The sequence below is a fragment of the Schistocerca serialis genome, chromosome 2 (assembly GCF_023864345.2).
Source record: "Schistocerca serialis cubense isolate TAMUIC-IGC-003099 chromosome 2, iqSchSeri2.2, whole genome shotgun sequence".
NCBI classification, from domain to species: Eukaryota; Metazoa; Arthropoda; class Insecta; order Orthoptera; family Acrididae; genus Schistocerca; species Schistocerca serialis.
This window is the reverse complement of record NC_064639.1, coordinates 1,162,978,856-1,163,000,526: the sequence shown is the minus strand read 5'-3', so window position 1 is coordinate 1,163,000,526 and position 21,671 is coordinate 1,162,978,856. Positions and strand designations below refer to the sequence as shown.

The 21,671-nt window shown below is 42.6% G+C and overlaps 1 protein-coding gene across 1 annotated transcript in view; it reads right to left on the bottom strand.

Annotated features, from left to right (window-relative positions):
• The window catches only part of LOC126458632 (cytochrome P450 9e2-like), a 59,413-nt gene that overhangs the window by 7,686 nt on the left and 30,056 nt on the right, over nucleotides 1-21,671 (bottom strand). Inside the window, exons 4-7 of the mRNA XM_050095800.1 lie at nucleotides 18,318-18,526; nucleotides 18,029-18,221; nucleotides 12,520-12,741; nucleotides 8,403-8,666 (exon numbers count right to left, since the gene is read on the bottom strand). Of these exons, the coding sequence (XP_049951757.1) occupies nucleotides 8,403-8,666; nucleotides 12,520-12,741; nucleotides 18,029-18,221; nucleotides 18,318-18,526 (888 nt within the window). The remainder of the gene's footprint in view (nucleotides 1-8,402; nucleotides 8,667-12,519; nucleotides 12,742-18,028; nucleotides 18,222-18,317; nucleotides 18,527-21,671) is intronic.

Genomic DNA, 21,671 nt, shown 5'->3' with positions numbered 1-21,671 from the left:
GGAAGACCGTTCACGGCCAGTGCGAAGGGAAACATCAGTCCAATCGAAGATATCATCATGGCAGACCGGCGTGTGACAGAACGTTACAGTACACTTCTGAGAGAGTGGGTCAATCTCAGGAACGCGTTGGACATATCATACGAGTTGTATTTGAAATGCAAATGCCTCATGTCGAAGTGTTCCAAAAAAAGAAAATAGACTGTACTTGACATGCAAAATGTCTCATGTTGAAGCGTCTAATAAAAGTTACAGGCTTGTCACGTCCACTGAAAACTTGACCCTTTTTGAGACAGATCCTGTAACATTTCTCAAACATTTTCTGGCAAAGGGTTCACCACTTTCATACCAGATCCAGGGCCTGTTATCCTCGCTGAGCACCTCACCGAAGGTGGACAGTGAATGGAACGTATTTTGCTGCTCAACTAGTGCGTTTGAGGAAGGCCATGAAGGTGAAACGCGTCAGGATAGAACGACTGCTCTTTTCATCAGAACAATGCGGCCACGCAAACATCCGTCGTTGTTATGCCTGCCATCGAGCCCTGCGGTTTCGACCTGCCTTGGCAGCCACGTTATACACACAATTTGCCCCATTTGACTTTTTTGTCTTCCCTAAGCTCGGGAAACATCTAACAAACCAATTTCCGATTAGATGGCTACAATGGAAGACATTTTTTGGCCACGCAGGAAGTAAAGATCTGCAAGGAGGATACGACGGGCCTGCAGCACTGGTGTCAAAACTGGGTGGCCCTAAAAGGTTCCTACGTTGAAAGATAGCCATCAACATTTGAGCTGTTGGAAACCTTTATTTGACGGTCAAGAACTTTTCACTCACCCTCGTATTCGGAAGGGGGCTCGTCCAAGCAGACATGGAGAGACCTCAGCCTGTGACTCTCGGATTTCGACGAGCTTATAAATATCAGTTGGTGGTCTCTCGAATAAAACAACTGCCTTGAAACGGTCTAGGTCACTATGCTCCCGTTTATGAAGCAATCGAGAAAGATGATGGCGTAGGATTCGGTTCGGACAAGGTGGAATCGCTAGAAGGCTCGTAAACAAAGTAACTGTACTTATACGTTTCAGGCCTGTGACAAAATTATTCCCGAGGAATCTTGGAATTTCTGATTTCGATGTGTTGCAGAAATGCTCGAGGAGGAATGCCCCTGCTAACACTGGAGGTGGCAAAGTGAAATAAAAGACTAAAAAGTAATAAAAGGCCTGCACTTAGGTCGAGGCCAAATTCCGTGCGAATGGCCTCGCATCCCGCATCTGACAATACGTTTTACTCTTTTCCAAGAGGATGGAAGCTATCGTAAAAGTTGTATGTTGTCATCACTAACAAAATAAATTTTTTCGTGAAAAAGGGAAATAAATCTGCTTTGTGCCTATGAACTTGGATGACACGTGTTCAGTCTCCGGCACAGGCTATATGTTTCTTTTTGTTTTTCTCACGAAGTATATCATTCTCTTCTGTAGAATGTGAAGATGAAAACGTTGCCCAAAGAGTTATCCTCTTGTTGATGGAAACTTTCTCTTTCTGTTTGTCGAAGGCTCACTTATTTTCTCCCCAACGTGGTAAGAGACCACACTGCGTCCGATTGCCTACGTCCAAGAGACAAACATAGAGATTCTCTGTACCAGACATGATGAATGAAACTCGTTTTCCTGCGTGCATCTATTTCCCCCTGGGTACGCTAAGAGAAGCATTCTTTGTTCACGTCGTGTAGAGAACGTCTCTTGGATAACAATTTTGACACGTTCATGATACATGTAGATAAAAATTTTCGAGCGTTCTAACGACTCCATCCTTATCGTAGCATTTGACCTCGGTTATTTTAGAAGTGACGTAAAGTATGGGAGTGACGCAAACCTGTCCCAGGAGTTACTTTCGAGTGTCGAAGCTCCTCGAAACTGATGGATCGCATAATCTGACCCCACCTTGTGAGCTGTAGTGATGGTACCATTCCGTGCACAAAGGGACGGAGAATACAGTACAGTGTGGATTAGCCGTTGTCCTCTCTGACCCACACCACACTCCAGCCGCTGCGTGCTCTGAGACCTGGTCATGCGAGGATAAGCACCATGTAGGACTACTGTTCATCTTTCTGACTCTCTGCAGAAAAATTTATATCCTCTGCAAACTATCACTGCCATTCGTTAACGCAATAAAAGAAAAAGAAATTGAGAAATTCAAGAAGAATTTCCGAAATTCCACTGGAAAGACGTGCGCAACATTCCTGTGTAAATAAAACCTGTAGTGTGTCTGTAACGTAGTCACAGGGTACTTTGAAAACGGTTTTTCTTCAAAACTAACTGGTGGAAGCAGGTTAAATGCGTCTAAACCGCGGATTACAAATAGGATCAGAATATCAAGCACAAATAAGATGAGACTCTGCATGCCATTAAGGGACACTGATGATCACAAGATTAAATCTCATTACAATCTGTATTGTAAAATTCAAAGTTAAGTCATCAAAGCATCAAAAAGTACGTACTTACAAGAAAAAATAAACCCCAGCAGCATCATAAAAACTGTTTAGAACGAAGTGAACCTAGAGACAGAAAAAAAGACAGAAAAAAGAAGAAAGTAGATAATAACTGATGATGGTTAGCCATAAAATTGTAGAATTTTAGTAACTATTTTCTGTCGGCAGGTAATTTATGTCTGATCATTTTCTTAGCAGAAAGCCTACTGTTCCTAAGAAAAACCTTCCAAAACCACCTTGACAAAACTAAACTTCATCCAACATCTGCAAAAGAAGTTTTCATTGTTATCAGCGCGTTTCAAAATAAATGTTCTAGTTGTTGTGATGAAATCAATAGTAAAATTATGAAATGAAATTCAGCTGAAGTTAGTAATATACTGTGTTATTTACGTAATGAGACTATTCCGGGAGTATATTTTCGGAGAGACTTAAGCATGCTGTTGGCAAGCTACTTTACAAAAATAGGAAACACAACGTCAGTCATTACTGCCCGTAATTAAAAAAATCGTGACGATAATGCTCAACACACTTTATAGACGATTAGTACAGGATAATACACTTAGTAGCGAATAGTTTAGATTTCTAAGAGGAATGGCACTGAACAGGCTACATTTACCTTGAAAAAGGGTGTACTAGGATCAATAAATCACAAATTATTACCATTGCTAGCATTTCGTGTCTTGGTTAAGGCTTTGATTGCATGAAACTTGATATCCTAATGCAAAAATATTAGAGAATACCAGGCACAGCAGATTCACGGTTTTTATCTTATCTGCATGACATAAAGCAATGTCAGTCACATGATTTAGGTACTCAGAATTTCAAGCAGTCGAACATGGCATACCGCAAGGCTCGATTTTGAACCCTCAGTTATTTCTGACATACACAAATGATCTTCCTCTTGGTTTCACAAGATAATAGTTTCGTATTTTTGCAGATGATATAACTACGGGAATAAAAAATAATACCAGTTCCCCAACCGAAGAGGCAGGTAATGAATATTTGAAAACAACGACAGATGATTCAAGGTAAATGGATTATTGAATTTTTGCAGCGCTCAGTCGCCACAGTTTAGTGATTTTCACAGAACTCAGCAAGCTATAACGATTTCTCAGACAATGAATTAAAGAAGTACAAATTGTTAAGTTTTGGGATTGCAAACAGACTAGACAATTGCAAAACCCACGGCCTAGAACTAATTTAGCTCCTAGGTTTGCAGTGCACATGATTATAATATTTAAAAATGAGGAAGCGCCTTTATTCTGCATATTCCCGTTCACTAATGAATGTGGAATAATTTAGTGAGGAGATTCAAGTTACACAGACACTACTTTCAGAATACAGGAGCGTGTTATCAGAATTATCTCTGCAATTAGTTGATAAACATACTGCAGAGACCTCTTCGAAAAACAAAGTATTTTGCCAACAAATTCACAATACATCTATACTTGAATGACTTTCATCGTTACCAATATTTCTCTTTTCACACAAAACAGTGAAAAGTATGAATATAACACTACGACTAAGAACAACTTCTACAAAGGCTTCAAGGAGTTTAAAGTAGTACAGAAAGGACTCATACACGGATACGCATGTGTTCAACAAACCTCCAGATCACGTTTAATATCACGGAGATAATGTGGTGGAGTTAAAGACTGCATTAAAGAACTTGGACAGCTCCTGCAAGCCCATAGAAACCCTTAAATTTAATCCTTTAGGAAGACGTGTAATTAGAATTAGAACTGTAATATAGTGATTTAATGACGTTTCATTGTTTTGTGCTTAAATTAAATGTGCATCTTTGACATCTTTCACACATCAGAGATAAAAAATGTAACATTTACTATGTTTTATGCTATCCACAATGATCACTACAGTAGCTATGTAAATCCACCACACCTATACTAACACAAAAATCAACGTCAAACCCCAGAGGGCACGCTACAGACAGACACAGCTACATGACGCTATTGGCTGGAGCCTCGTACGGTACACTACTACTGCCACCCCCCCCCCCCCCTCCCACCACCCGAAACCAGCTTTCTTACATGCACACCAAAGTCGGTTGCAATATCGTAATCTGCATCGTTGTGGGACATGGCGTACAAAACTGTATTGTAGGGCAGTTTGGGACGATACTGGATCACAAAACGACCTCGTTTCCTATACATTACAGACCATTGGAATAGCAATTACTGTATCAGAGCGATATTGGACTCTTATCTGCAGCTCTTCCTTCAGGCAACTTTACATGCCTGGTTTCAGCAGTGCGATAGGCAGTTGTGTTGGAAAATCAGCAATGTTTCTACGAAGAGCGAATGGTACCACTGCTTCCGTAGCCTCCACTCTGCCTGACATGCTGCCCCTCGAACACGTGTACAGTATGGCTGTAAGGTGATTTGCCCTCACAGTTGTCCACCAAACGCTGCCGATTCTTCGCTGGCTCTCTCATAAACCGTGTGGAGGCGGATTCCCCAGGTTCTCATCCAGGCCGATTTTTTGCCACGATCTTTAGAGGTTCTGAGTGTAGTATGCGAGAGACTTGCGCCTCATTGATCTCTGAGAGATCAGGTACAGTTCTACCAGGAGCGTACAAGTAATTTTTTGAGAAATCAGGTTGATTTTATTCACGATTCCAATACACCACATTATTCCCCACTCTTTTCGGTACAAAACACTGTTTTTCAATACACTCTCCGTTCAGTGCGACGGTCCTACGTCACTTTAATGAGAGAGCCTGAATGTCCGCCTGTACCACTCAACTGGTTGACGTTGGAGCCACAGCTCTGCTGCACCAGTAACCGTCCCATCATTCACTTACTGCTTCACGCGGAGTGCATCCTCCGTAGAGCAAAGCGGATGAAAGTAGGAAGGTGAGAGATCCTCCCTTTAGGATGGGTGAGAAGAACAGTCCAATGAAATTTTGTGAGATGTACCAAGGAACATGATGAAGTGCTTTCTTCAATTTCCTGAGGGACCCACACCTTTGAGTACCCCATCTGGTGGACGAGTGTGTCAACACTACCAACAGCGACGTTCGTTTGAGCAGGGAGATGTCTGACTGTGGTCCGTGGACCACCTAGACTGGGGGTGTCCGCGCGTTCCAACACTACTGCAGGAGCGACGTCTGTCTGTTTGCGGCCGGCCGACATGCTGGCGACTGGACAGGTTTGCGCGACCTCAGTCCACTGATGACAGACTCCTCGTCCGATGACTTACTGTGCTTTTATTCACAACCAGGTCTCCATAGAAATTGTGCAAGTGCCAAGGAATATCTGTGATGCTCTGGTTTTCCGTCAAAAGAAACTCAAGTACAGTACATTTCCCCGAGTGGAACGAACACAGGTTACAGACGCCATTTTGAAGGCTACTGAGGGCACCGCCACCTAACGGAACTTAATGAAGCTATTGGGGCTGAAATCACAATATTGTACGATATCCCACAACAAATTATTTATTTATTTATTTGTTTATTTATTGATTTATTTAACCTGGCAAGATTAGGGCCATCAGGCCCTCTCTTACATCTAACCAGGCATTCTACTTATTTTACATTCATATGTTTTCGTAGGCATCTAGTACAAAAAGTGAAATAAACAATTAGAAAGGTACATCTGGAAAAATACATACATATAGAGTTTATATTCGTAGATCATAAGTACTGTTATAATTAGACATTATTGAAGAGACAAATTTTAGATAGGAGTGCTGGCAGCAGGGAGTATGAGGGAGACTCATGGTGAAGGGAGGAGAAGAATAGACATGATGAAACATAATTAAGGAAATATAAAGAAAAAGAAGATTGCCTGGCTAATAGAGATAGATGAAGAGGAAGGCATCTCAGGAGCAAGATAGGAGACGCTAGCTTTGCTATTTGACAGATGAGAGGATTGGCCTGGTACATTAATTCTGTGGAGAACTTTATGAGGATGATGGTAAGAAATGCTTCAACTTCTTCTTAAAAGCAGCAGGAGATTGAATTTTGCGCAAGGTAAGGAGCAGTTTGTTCCAGAGGCGGACAGCGGCAACTGAGAGGGGGTTTGCAAAAGTTTTTGTTTTGTGAGTGGGCGCAGTTAGGATACCAAATAAGAGTGACCTCGTGTTTCGATTATGATGGCATGACAGGTTTTTAATCTCTGAAGCAAGGTGCTCGGGTGCTTGCGCGACGAGGAGTCGATGAAGTAGACACACAGTGTAGTAGTCACGCAATTTGTCCGGCCGCAGCCACTTTAGCTCGGAGTATGAAGCACTAACATGATCGTATCGGCGAATGTTGCAGGTGTAACGCACACAGGCATTCATGGTGAGCTCTAGCCGTCTTTTGTTTTCACTACTCATGCCTTGTTGAATCACATCACAATAGTGGAGGTTCGGTAGAACGAGTGCTTGCACGAGCTGGCGTTTCAAGTCCTGTGGAAATATGTTCCGAAACTTTTTGAGAGCATAGAGACAAGCAGACGTCTTTCGGCCCACTGCGACTGTATTCTCCGCCCAGTTGAGATGCTCATCCAAAGTTACACCCAAGTCCTTCACTGTTTTCTGATATGGTATTGGAGTACCGTCGAGCAGAATAGGAGGTAGCCGTTCGCGGAAATCTGAACTTATTAATTTCTGATGGGCTATTAAGATTACTTGCGTCTTTTTTGCATTTAGTTTAAGCCCCAGGTTTCTCGCCCATGTCACTACTGAAGACAGATCATCATTCATCTGAGCGATTGCAGTGTTTACATCTTCAGGTCTGATGCTTAGGTAGAGCTGGAGGTCGTCGGCATAGAAATGATATTTACAGGAGGACAGAACCGACGAAATATCGTTGACATATAAAGAAAACAAAAGTGGTCCTAAGACTGTTCCTTGTGGCACTCCTGAGGAAACATGTTTCCAGGAAGATTTTTCATTTACGCAGACAACACATTGCTGTCTGTCTTTTAAGTAGCTTTCAAACCATCTCATTGCACTGTCAGAGAAATTAAGCTGTTGCATTTTTCTGAGCAATATGTCAAAGTTAAGAGTGTCAAAAGCTTTGCTGAAGTCCAGTAGCGTCAATGTTGTTGTCTTTCGATTGTCGATGGCACATTTCAGGTCATCAGTTACTTTAATTAGAGCAGTGTTTGTGCTGTGATGTTTACGGAAACCGGATTGAAATTTGTCATGTAGGCTGAATTCATGCAAGTGTTCAGTGATTTGGTCATGAACAATATATTCGAGTGCTTTGGAAACAGCAGGCAGTATGCTAATTGGTCGGTAATCACTAGGCAGTTGCGGGTTTTCGATCTTAGGGATGGGTCGAATTATGCTTCTTTTCCATGCAGTGGGGTATATTCCGTTCACGAGGGAAAAATTAAATATGTCAGTTAAGACAGGTACTAAGATATCGGCAACATTCTTAATCATGGTTATACCGATACTGTCTTTGCCTATTGCATCAGAAGAGATTCTCATTATTGCTTTTCTTGCCGTATTTGTTGTTACATGTTTTAGATGGAAGCTATCGTTGTTAGTTATCCTGTTTGGGGATTCTTGTGGACGGTAATTATCAGCCGTGCTGGTATTCGGAGGTGCAGAGAAGAATTCATTTAATTCGTTAGCTGACACATGAAAAGTAGTTTCCGATTTTGTATTTTTTCAGTTGAAACTGGCCGAGAAAAGATGTGTTGTATTACTTACTGAATGTCACTCGTATAATTCCAATCATGTGTCGATTTCCATGTAACTTATCTGTGGTAAACTGTATCCTTCTTGCTGTTGCAATTTTCACAAACGTTAAGTTCAACAAATCACTGAAAAATTTCTTAAATACGACAAATTAACACGAAAGAGTATAGCATCAGAAGTATTTTATGTGTTTTATATATTTAGTTTCTGGGAAGCTCCGTTGTCGAGCAGTTAAAAGATCTGAGACGTTACGGCGATGCTTACCAATGCAAATGCGAGGTCCAGACCCGAAGGGGAAGTAGGTGAACGGCTTGATGAGATGCTTCCTCTCCGGACTGAAGCGTTCCGGGTCGAAACTTTCCGGGTCTGGGAAGTACTTGGGATCGTGGTGGATGCCGCGCACAAGGATCCAGACGCCGTCTCCGGGCCGCAGCTGGAGGCCAGGGCAGCTCCCAGCGGCCGGCAGCCTGTAGGGGCGCACGCACGTGCGGTCCAGAGCCGGGATGGGCGTGTACAAGCGTAGCGTCTCTGTGAACACAGGCAGCGATGGCGTCAGCGACGAATACGAACTCGTGAGCAGTGAACTGCAGACAGCTGGTATGTCGTGTGCAGGTTGTTTCTAAGGCCACAACAAACGGAACAGATCTACACCTACAGCAGTTTTCTGTAAATCAATGTTAGATGCGTGGAAGGGGCTGCTTACGTTGCACCACCTATTACAGGTGTTCCCTGCTGCGTTCGCGTATGGAGCACTGGGAGAATCTCAACCTCACTTCTGCTGTGCGTATCGTAATTAATCTTGTACCCACGATACCTTGAGAGCTTCACGTATGATGTATGTATGGTAGCAAATGGGGATATTCAACCGCCGAACACTTGCTAAAACTCGTGGTGAACCTTCAGCTGCCCTTTATTTTGTACAATGCGCGTCACCACTAGTTTCGGTCAAGTGACCATCATCAGGCACAAGCTGGCACGAACGGCTGGAAAGTTATACCGCAATTACAGTGGGCTCAAAAGAGACTCGAGCAGTTCATGCCAGCTTGTGCCTGATGATGGTCATTTGACCGTAACTAGTACCGAAGCACATTGTGCAAAATAAAGGACAGCTGAAGGTTCACCATGAATTTTAACTGCACGTAGGAGCCTGTAGAACGTTCCCAAACTCATCAGTACTTAATACTGGTTCTCAGAATATTATAAAGAGGCTTTCGTGGGATAGTTGGGTTCCATATTCGAGCGTCCGCCATTTCAGATTTTCCAGCAGTTACGTTATGCTTGCGCGTGTGCCGAACAAACCCGATAATATTCGTACTCTCTTCTTTTTATATGTTCGGTGTAGGACTTAGATACAGGAAAGACTATACAAGCTTCGGTGACATTGAAAGCAAGGATGGCAATATCAATACGGCAATAGGTATCTCACTGTCGAACGCAAAGGAGAGAGTGAATAGGTGGGAACAGTACACCTGTATAGGCGGACGACCTGATTCCGTGATGTTAGATATTGGTGTCGCTGTGGAAGAGGTAGGGAGTGCAGTAACAGAGTCAGAATTCGAAGGACGTTTAAGGCTTAAGATCAAATGATAAATAGAAATAGATAACATAAAATCGATAGAGGAAGCGGCAACCAAACTGCTGTTCAAGTTGGTGTGTAAAATCTATGAGGCTGGCGACATGCCATCTGACTTTCGGGAAAATATCTACATTGCGAAGAAAGTCAGAGCAGATAAGTGTGAAGAGTATCGCACCACAAGATTAACGGCTCATGCGTTCAGTATACAGAAGAATGGAAATGAGAATAAAGCAACTGTCAGATGACTTTCAGTTTGGCTTAAAGGCAAAGGCACCAGAGAGGCAGTTCTAACTTTGCGTTTGGTAATGGAAGCAAAACTGAAGCTATAGGGAATGACGGGACTGTACAATACTTACAAACACCAAGTTCTAACAATAAGATTGAAAAACCAAGAACGAAGAACCCGATTTAAAAAGGGTGTACAGCATGCATTGAGTCTTTCAATTCTACCTTCAAATGTATACATCGAAGGAGCAATGACGGAATAAAAGATAGGTTCAAGAGTGGTTTTAAAATCTAAGGTGAAGTAATATCAATGACAAGATTTGCAGATGACATTACTATCCGCAGTGAAGGAAGAAGAATCACAAGTTCTGTTGAATGGAATGGGTAGTCTACTGAGTTCATAATATGGCCTGAGACTAAAACGAAGAAAGGCGATAGTAATGAGAAGTAGCAAAAATGAGAACAGTGAAAAACGTAAAATCAGGATTGATGGTCACGAAGTAGATTAAATTAAGGAATTCTGTAAGCTAGGCAACAAAATAATCCATGATAGACGGGGCAAGGAGGACAACAAAAGCACACTAGCACTGGAAAAAAGGCATTCCGACCGGGAGAAGTCTACTAAAATCAAACAAAGGCCTGAATCTGAGGAAAAAATTTCTGAGAGTGTACGTCTATAGTACAGCATTGTATGGTAGTCAAACATAGACGGTGGGAAAACCGAAATAGAGAATCGAACCATTTGACAAGCGGAGCTACAGACTAATGCTAATGGGATGATGCTGTAGTATACAGAGAAGTTGCAGCATTAGAAAATTGTAGCGAAATGCGGAAGATCTGCAGCGGATAGGCACTTGGTGCAGGGACTGGCAACTGACCCTTAACATAGACAAATGTAATGTATTGCGAATACATAGAAAGAAGGATCCTTTATTGTATGATTATATGATACCAGAACAAACACTGGTAGCAGTTACTTCTGTAAAATATCTGGAAGCATGCGTACGGAACGATTTTAAGTGGAATGATCATATAAAATTAATTGTTGGTAAGGCGGGTACGAGGTTGAGATTCATTGGGAGAGTCCTTAGAAAATGTAGTCCGTCAACAAAGGAGGTGGCTTACAAAACACTCGTTCGACCTATACTTGAGTATTGCTCACCAGAGTGGGATCCGTACCAGATCGGGTTGACGGAGGAGATAGAGAAGATCCAAAGAAGAGCGGCGCGTTTCGTCACTGGGTTATTTCGTAACCGTGAAAGCGTTACGGAGATGTTTAACAAAGTCAAGTGGCAGACACTGCAAGAGAGGCGCTCTGCATCCCGGTGTAGCTTGCTCGCCAGGTTTCGACAGGGTGCGTTTCTGGATGAGGTATCGAATATATTGCTTCCCCCTACTTATACCTCCCGAGGAGATCACGAATGTAAAATTAGAGAGATTAGAGCGCGCACGGAGGCTTTCAGACAGTCGTTCTTGCCGCGAACCATACGCGACTGGAACAGGAAAAGGAGGTAATGACAGTGGCACGTAAAGTGCCCTCCGCCACGCACCGTTGGGTGGCTTGCGGAGTATAAATGTTGATGTAGATGTAGATGTAGACGTCTGTTACGACATGAGAGAATAACTTCCATGGTACTAGAGTGAAACTGCAGAGGGAGACAGGGAGTGGAATACGTCGACTAAGTAGTAACTGAGGATGTAGGTTGCAAGTGCTACTCTGAGATAAAGAAGTTGGCACAGGAGAGGAATTCTTGGCGGACAGCATCAAGCCAGTCAGAAGACTGATGACTCAGAAAATAAGTGAATAAATAAATAAAAAAGTAGGACTCTATTGGTATGAGTATCACACGCTTGAGCAACATTCCAGGATAGATCACATGTTTTGCAAAAAATATCCTTCGTTAACTGACTTCATTTCTCCAGTGTCCTGGCAGTGAATATCTTACATTACCTGTGACTCAGGGGCTATGTGATCATTTCATTACATACCACTACAAATTCATGCATCCAAATAATTGTCTGACCAGACTCAACGAAGGAGCCATGCATGAGACCCTATTTGTTGGTGTTTACACTACAATATCAGATTCCACCCGCTTTGCCTCTCAGTTACAGCGGATTTCTCAAATTTGTTTTGAAAGTAGTTTAAATGGAAACGTAGTAAGCATTATTTCAGTGAACTCGTACTTTCGAGAGCTGTCAAACGCCGTCAATAAAACTAAATTGGACCATTTAAAAAACGTACGTATCTCAGTTGATAGAAAGAATATTATCATTGTAATCACATTAATAGATGAGTTGGAGGTTAGAATACATCCAACCGACATGCTGGTGTATATGAGCAAATAACGGAAAAATTATGAAAAAATATGACATAAAATCTATGTCCTTCCCTCTCGCGAGGTTTGTTTTGATCAAGTTAGAGAATTATGTGTGAAGTGGCTGATCAGAAAAAAGTCAGTTCCTGCAAGTTGTCGGTATCATACAAAACGGAAGTTTCTACTGGTCTGTTACAATTAAAAGCAGTAAGTTGCCACCTTGTGCTGTAATCTATATTAACTCCACTGATGTAGGACTCACCAGAGAGCACCATGTCGAGGTACTGGCAGCCCAGGACCTGCTCATAGCTGGGCTGCCCCCCGCTCTTCTGCATCAGTTCGTCCACCTCCCTCTGCAGCCGCTGCTGCACGTCCTCGTGCGTGGCCAGCAGGTAGCTGCAGAACGTCAGCAGTGTCGACACGGTGTCGAAGCCGCCGAAGAAAAATATGATCGCCTGCGCCGTGATGTCGTCATCAGTGAGGTCTGCAATTAGGAGAAAGGGTGAGCGCAGGATACTGTGTGCTGAATATCTTAAACGGCTCTGCTTACTGTTTTCAGTATGCTGTGTGAGGAAAGAAAGGCGCACTTGGAGATTGGCAAGTGATTGCTCACTCAGATCTATGTGGTAAATTCAGATCCGTTGCATTTTGAAAACACGTGTATGAAACGAGGAGCTAGTACCACTGTCACATTGTGAAGTGCATTGGAAAGTACAGAGGAAGGTGTACCATGTCGCACTACTGTACCAGACGTCGTAGCTCACTCAGTAGACTGCTGGGACATCAGACTCACATCCACCATTGAGCTATGGCTCACCTTCAATAAACACGATCAAAATGCTGGAGGCAGAACGCTTCCTCCGTGATGAGGTAAAGGTACAGCCATCGCAGATACTGGGAGTACAGCTTTCCATTCTCAATAATGTAGTTTTTCCCACAGTCTATGTTTCACTACCATACAGTGCTGTGCACCAAACCTAAATTCTTAGAAAGTTCTTCCTCAAATGAAGGCCTATGTTGGATACTAGTGGACTTCTATTGACCAGAAATGCCATTTTTTGCAGTGCTAGTCTGCCTTTGATGTCCTTCGTGCTCTGTACGTCGTGGGTTATTTAGCTGCCTTCATCTGCTTCGTGATCACAGTCCAGAAGTTAGGTTTCTCGCTCCTCTCATTTCTGTTGATTATTATTACTTTCATATTTCGTCGAAATACTCTCCGTCTATATTCTGTACTCAATAGACAGTTCATTTCATTCAGCAGATCCTGCAAGTCTTCTTCACGTCTCTGAGGTTGTCAATGGCGAATCTTGTCAGTGGCAACTCTTCACCTTGAATTATAGCTCCACTCTTGAACTTTTATTTGCCTCATTGCACAGATCTGTCTTAGACCCTTTTTAATCCGAGCACTTTGTTCTTGGTCTTCCACTCCTATTATTCCCTCTTGGCTGTTTTACACGTTATATAGTACCCGTCTTTCCCTGTGGCGTATTGGTACTTATTTTAGAATTTCGAACATCACGCACCATTCGACACTGTCGAAAGCTTTTTCGAGGACGTCAAAACCTATGGCCGTGTCTTTGTTTTTCTGTAGTCTTGCATCCATTATCAATCGCAGCGCTAGAACGGTCTCTTTGGTGTCTTTACCGTTTCTAAAGCCAAACTTATCGTCATCTAACAAATCCTCAATTTTCTTCTCGATTCTTCTAATTATTATTCTTGCCAGCAACTAGGATGCATGAGCTGTTTTGTAACATTCGGAACTGTGTAGATGATGATTTTCCGAAAGTCAAGTGGTATATTGCCAAACTCATACATTTTAAACACCAACGTGAATAGTCGTTTTGTTGCCACTGCCTTCCAATGAATTTAGAAATTCTGTTTATCCAGGATAAAGTGTTGTGTCGATCCAGTCACCAACCTGGTTAGATGTCCCATAAGAACACAATTGAAAATGTGTCATGATCGTAAGGCAAAAGATTCCAGAATAGTCCCTCACTCGGATCTCCGTGAGGGGACGGGCAAGGGGAAGATGACCATGAAAAAAATATTGATTTACCAATGCAGAGGTTGAATGTAGATAGAGTAGGGGTCATTGAAATGAAATTGAAAGGAAACAAGGAGTTATGGTAAGATGAGTGTGGGGTAACATCAACATCAACAGAAAATGGTATGACAGGAGGAGTAGGATTCGTTATGAATAGGAAGGTAGGGCAGGGAGTATGTTATTGTGAGTAGTTAGTGAGAGGGTTGTTCTCTTCAGATTCGAACGCAAACCAACACCGACAATGATAGTTCAAGTACACGTGCCGACGTCGCAAGCTGAAGGTGAAGAGATAGAGAAAGTAGATGAGGATATTGAAAGAGTAATACAGTACGTAAAGGGAGATGAAAGTCTAATAGTCATGGAGGACTCGAGTACAGTTGTAGGAGTAGGACCAGAAGAAAATGTTACAGGGAAATATGGGCTTGTGACAAGGAATGAGCGAGGAGAAATACTAATTGAGTTCTGAAATAAATTTCAGCCAGTAAACCGACTTTCGGAAAAATATCATCCACACAATTTCGAAGACTGCAAGAGCTGAAATGTGCGAGAATTGTCGCACAATCAGCTTAACAGCTAATGCATCAAAGTTACTTACAAGAATAGTAAACAGAAGAATGGAAAAGAAAATTGTGCATGTGTTAGCTAATCAGTTTAGCTTTAGGGAGGGTAAAGGCACCAGAAAGGCAATTATGACGTTGCGGTTGATAATGGAAGCAAGACTAAAGAAAAATCAAGATACCTTCATAGGATTTGTTGACCTGGAAAAAGCGTTCGACAATCTAAATGGCGCAAGATGTTTGAAATTATGAGAAAAATAGGGGTAATTTATAGGGAGAGACGGGAAATGTATAATATGTACAAGAGCCAAGAAGGAATAATAAGAATGGACGAAGTGTTCGGATTAAAAAGATATAAAACAGGGATGTAGTGTTCCGTTCCTCCTGTTCAGTTTGTACATCGAAGAAGCAATGATGTAAATAAAAGAAAGGTTCAGGAATGTAATTAAAAAGGATATAAATGATACGATTCGCTGATGACATTGCTATCCTGAGTGAAAGTGAAGAAGAATGACATGATCTCCTAAATGAATTGAACAGTCTAATGAGCACAGAATATGGATTGAGAGTAAATCGAAGAAAGAAGAAAACAATGAGAAGTAGCAGAAATGAGAACAGCGAGAAACTTAACATCAGGATCGAAGGTCGTGAAGTAGATAGCAAAACAACCAATGACGGACGGAGCATTGAGGACATCAGAAGCAAATTAGCACTGGCAAAAAGGGCATTCCTGGCCAAGAGAAGCCTACTGTTATCAAATATAGGCCTTTATTTGAGGAAGAAATTTCTCAAAATGTACGTTTGGACCATAGCATTGTATGGTAGTGAAACATGGACTATGGGAGAAAGAGAATCGAAGGATTTAAGATATGATGCCACCGACAAATGTTGAAAATTACATGGACTGATGAGATAAGAAATGCGGAGGTTTTGCGCAGAATCGGAGACGAAAGGAATATGTGAAAAACTCTGAAAAGGAAGAGGTACAGGATGATAGGAGATCTATTAATACATTAGGGAATGATTGCGTGGTGCTAGAGGGAGCTATAGAGGGCAAAGTCTGTATAGGAAAACAGAGATCAGAATGCATCCAGCAAATAATTGAGGACGTAGGTAACAAGTGCTACCCTGAGATGAAGAGGTTGGCACAGGAGAGAAATTCGCGGCGGCCGCATCAAACCATCCGGAACACTGATGATTCAAAAAAACACAGTTTGTTAGTTTACTAAAAGTCAAGAAACACCGGTCCAATCTGGTTTCCTTTTGCACTAAGCTTACCATGTACGAAGAGCCCAATCTGAGTTCCTTAAGATCAGCCTTCAGGAAATCCATGGTTATCTCCATGGAGAAGGTTACTTTGTTCCACGTACGTCATAAAGTTGGAGACTCAGGATATGTTCTAGCATTCTGCTGTATTTAAGTGCGACTCGTTACCACTATTCGTGACCAGAATGAGATTTTCACTCTGCAGCGGAGTGTGCGCTGATATGAAACTTCCTGGCAGATTAAAACTGTGTGCCCGACCGAGACTCGAACTCGGGATGGTCCCGAGTTCGAGTCTCGGTCGGGCACACAGTTTTAATCTGCCAGGAAGTTTCACTATTCGTGACGATTATGTGAAGCCCCAGTGTTACTACCTAACCTGATTCACAGCTCATCGTTCATGGTTCACTGCCTCTGTTTCAGATTTCCACATTTCGTGTAAAAATTTAAAATTCTGTCATAATCTACTCATTAAGACATACAATCTTACGTTAATGGTTTAAGAGAAACGTCACAGTTAGAAACTGTGTACATGTTATAAGGCAGCGGAGATCAGTACCACAAGTTACACTGAATATATCTATCTAACGCTTGAGAAAAACAGCCTTAGGGTCTTCCAACGAACTTTAAACATAATTTCAAACCTTTATGAAACTTTTTCTCGCTTGTACCCCGCAGGAACGATGAAGAGAAAAACATTTCCGCTTACTACATTTTCTTCTTTTATTGCAGTAAACGTTCAGCATCAAGCATGACGTTATAATTATATCACGTTTTACTATTATCTCTATTCACACCACCCTTTTGTAAACGGTGTCGATGTATGCTACTGAATGTACCTGCAAAATTATATCACGTTTCAACGAACAGTTCAGGAGATACGACGTCACTAACATTCAGATGAGCGAGAAACTAGCGTTTACTTAAAATGGAGTGCAGCAAAACTTCGGCATCACGATGTTTTAGTTTTTCTAACTGTACTACATGTAGTTCAGGAGATATGACGTCATAGACATTCATATGCTTGAAAAACTAGATTCTGCTTAAAATGGCGCACAGTAAAAAGTCAACATCAGGCATGACGTTTTAGTTCGTTACTTCTTTACAGCTAATTGTATTTGCAAGATACTATGGAGACATGATTTACACATACCAATGAATGTCATTGCAAAATTATATTACTATAAGGAACTTAGTTCAGGAGATATGACATTATAATCATTGAGGTGCGTGAAAAACTTGATTTTGCTTAAAATGGAGAGCAAATTACACACAGTATTTTCATCCACTGTTCACAGTGGGAGCACTTAAGAGCTTCCGACAAACGTTAAACATGATTTGAAACATTTTCTAAGCTTTTTAACGCTTAAATGCTTAACTTCTAATACGTCTAATCAGACGTTGAAGCGGTTTTAAACATGGGATTTATTATCTTTAAAGAATCGTTGGTTTACTGGTGCAGTACTACAGGTTTAGTTCTTAGATTGAGTTTAGAATCTTTCACTAATTATCTGAGTAGTGTGAAGGGCGACCATTTCTGTTACCACACTGAGATCATCATGGCACTTGGTAATCTTTATATGGCCAGCACGTAGTGAATCACACAAACAGATCATTTATACATCGTGCTTGAGTTAACTAGTTTCACACAGTTATGACAGAAGTGGGCGCGATGATTTGCGAGACATTTGAATAAATGATTACATTTTTCTGAATCAATGCACTCAAAAAATATTAGTCAAACGCCCAGCTTCAGAGCAACGTGTGTGCTGTTGCCACTAGTTTCAAGTAGCCTTTGTGTGATCCAACCACGCTTGAATCAGTTTCGAAAGAGGCGGCATGTTTCGTAAAGGGCAGTCAAGTTGTGTAAGAAGACGACGGCGAGGACGCTGGAACTCTCTACTCACGTCGTCTTTTGCCGTCGGTGGCGCCGCTCCCCTCCGCTTCCTCTGGCGCCAGTTCACCTCGGCGGGCCTGCATCATGAGGTGGATCATGTCGTGGCGCACGATCCCCTGCTCCTCTCGCGTTTTTATAGTCTCGGTCAACATGGTCCTGAAGAAATCCACTATCTTCGCGTCAATGAACTTTGCACCTAATAACTGCCGCATGCAAAAATAAATAAATCAATAAAATCACAAGGGGTACAAATAATTGTACACAGGTACAAGAATAATAGCACAAGGTGTATAACTCACCCGCATAAGCTTCGGGGCTAACGTGTATCCCATTACGACTGCTGGTTTGATGGTTGTCAGCTCACGGCCCATTGTGTAGAATGTGTTGTTTGGCTCTGCCAAGGAGTCCACCTTTACTCCAAATGCAGTCGTCGCAATGACATCATTGGTCACGCGTGTGAAAAGGTCCTTCATCTCCAGTGTCAGTACCTGTTTTTCTCCAGAAGAAACTGAAACACAATAATAAACCAAATCAGCAACGTGCACCCCTAATATCTGTAATTTGATGGACACTGTGAGTTGCGATTGAATTCTAGGTCTGTTTTGAAAGTGTGGAATGAAATTGTAGGTTGAGATAATACAAAAAATTATTATAGCAAAATGAAGAAAGGGAGTAAAAGTCGTATGTAAGAATTTTTCAGTTAAATGTACTGTAGCGTTTGCTGCCGTAATAGCTCAGCGTACAGTAGTCTTCTAGAGCAGCATTTCGCCACACTACCAACTTGTGTACCCCGTAATAACCGCTCAGTCGAAGACCACAGGTATTACTGATACGCCGGCCGGAGTGGCCGAGCAGTTCTAGGCGCTTCAGTCTGGAACCGCGCGACCGCTACAGTCGCAGGTTCGAATCCTGCCTCGGCCATGGATGTGTGTGATGTGGTTAGGTTAGTTAGGTTTAAGTAGTTCTAAGTTCTAGCGGACTGATGAACTCAGATGTTAAGTCCCATAGTGCTCAGAGTCATTTGAACCAACCATTACTGATACACTATATGATCAAAAGTAGCCGGACACCTGCCTGAAAATGACTTACAAGTTCGTGGCGCCCTCCATCGCTAATGCTGGAATTCTATATGGTGTTGGCACACCCTTAGCCTTGATGACAGCTTCCACTCTCGCAAGCATACGTTCAATCAGGTGCTGGAAAGTTTCTTGGGGAATGGCAGCCCATTCTACACGGAGTGCTGCACTGAGGAGAGGTATTGATGTCAGTCGGTTAGGCCTGGCACGAAGTGGCGTTCCGAAACATCCCAAAGGTGTTTTATAGGATTCAGGTCAGGACTCTGTGCAGGCCAGTCCGTTACACGAATGTTCGTAAAATGTTTGTCGTGTAACGAATCTGCCACAAGCCGTACATTATGAACAGGTGCTCGATCGTGTTGAGAGATGCAATCGCCATCCCCGAATTGCTCTTCAACAGTGGGAAGCAAGAAGGTGCTTAAAACATCAGTGTAGGTCTGTGCTGTAATAGTGTCACGCAAAACAACAAGGGGTGCATGCCTCCACCATGAAAAACACGACTACACCTTAACACCACCGCCTCCGAATTTTACTGTTGGCACTACACACGCTGACAGATGACGGTCACCGGGCATCCGCATACCCACAGCCTGCCATCGGATCGCCACATTGTGTTCCGAGATTCGCCACACAACGTTTTCCCACTGTTCAGTCGTCCAATGTTTACGCTACTTACACCAAGCGTCGTCGTTTGGCGTTTACTGGCGTGACTTATGAGCAGCGCTCAACCATGAAATCCAAGTTTTCTCACCTCCCGCCTAACTGTCATAGCGCTTGCAGTGGACCCTGATGAAGTTTGGAATTCATGTGTGATGGCCTGCATAGATTACTAATTATTACACATAACGACCCCCTTCAACTGTCGGCGGTCTCTGCAGTCAACAGACGAAGTCGGCCTACACGCTTTTGTGCTGTACGTGTCCCTTCATGTTTCCTCTTCACTATCACATCGGAAACAGTGAGCCTGGGGATGTTTAGGAGTGTGGAAATCTCGCGTAAAGACGTATGACACAAGTGCCACTCAATCACGTGACCATGTTCGAAGTCTGTGAGTTCCGTGCAGCGCCCCATACCGCTCTCTCACGATGTCTAATGACTACTGAGGTCGCTGATATCGAGTACCTGGCAGTATGTGGTAGCACAATGCACCTAATATGAAAAGCGTATGTTTTTGGGGCGTCTGGATACTTTTGATATACTGTAAATCAACTTCTGCCCTTCACTATGTTTGCCCTCACCTATCCACTAGAGAACCTCGTACCCCGACATTTGGTATCAGAAGAGCTGTTGGAAATTGCATTAGATGTCAAACAGAACAACAATGGTAGATGTAGCAGCGACAGTATTTCAACGACTGCCTTCAGCAAAGATATGCAAGTAGGTGCAGATTGCAAACGATGTATGGGCTTGTGGAGTCATACGATTCCTGTTCCGTCTGGGAGGTGAGTGACATTTTACGTATATTTGTACTGGTTTCTAGTAGTAAGAGAAAGTGAGGAAGGTGCCATCAGGTACTGAAGGCGAGAAGGCATTGGCTCAGGAGGCAATCCAGCACTTACTTGGTCAAGTCGCTCCAGTGAGCGCAGACTATTTAGTTAGTTAATTAGTTAGTTAGCTAGTTAGGGAACTAGAAAGTTCCAAGAGGAGAACAGCCCCCACACTAGTATGCCGTAGATTCTTGTACCGTCACAGAAGAAACTCCTTTTCCTGGTAAATCGTGGAAAGATGTTTTGTGGATAATGTAGACACGGCTGCGAAATGCTGGAGATAGAATAATGAGCAATTGTTGAATATGGCTCGCTTGAAATTGACAGGGGATCCAAGGGCATATTTTATGTGCCATGAAAAGTTGCAGAACATTCGCTCCTTGCAGGATTTGCAGGAGGAGTTGCTGAAGCGCTATTGAGAGACAGCTGCTTCTGGTTACTATGAGGAACAGCTGAGTGGTATAGCTAAGAGAAATGAGAAAACCATACAAAATTTTACGGGCAAAATTAGCAAAACGCAAAGCTACCTACCAGGCGCCAAGTTATCTCTTCCTGATGGCGTCATTCGGATGTGGTACGTAGTGGTATGGGGTCAGTGCACCACTCTCCTGACTGTTTCCAGTTTGACAAGACAGGATTAGGAAATTGAATATTCAGATCTGTAGACTTACAAAGACAAAGCCAACAAAGCCATTATACAGTAGGCAGAACAAAGGACTTTAGACGCCTTCTTGAGGGGTTTGCGAGTTTAACTTCCTCGAAAGTTATGAGCAGAGTTACTGAAGTCGTTAAGTGAAGCCCTGGGAACTGCAACGGCTGTGGCAGGAATAGAGAAAGGAGCGCGATCTTTAATACCGAAGTCACATACGGGGGCCACTTTTGGTTCCACTTCCATTCGGATGCGAAAGTAAAACCGCAGCGAATATCCGGTTAAACTTCGCGCAGTTGGTTGAGAAGTGTCTGTTGTATACCCGTTTGTGACGTCACATCGCACTTTACAGTTTTGAGAGGACAATGAGCAGGTAATGATGGCTAGAAAATGCACTGCGCAACAAAATCAAAGGATCACTTTTTCGAAATCCAGTAACTG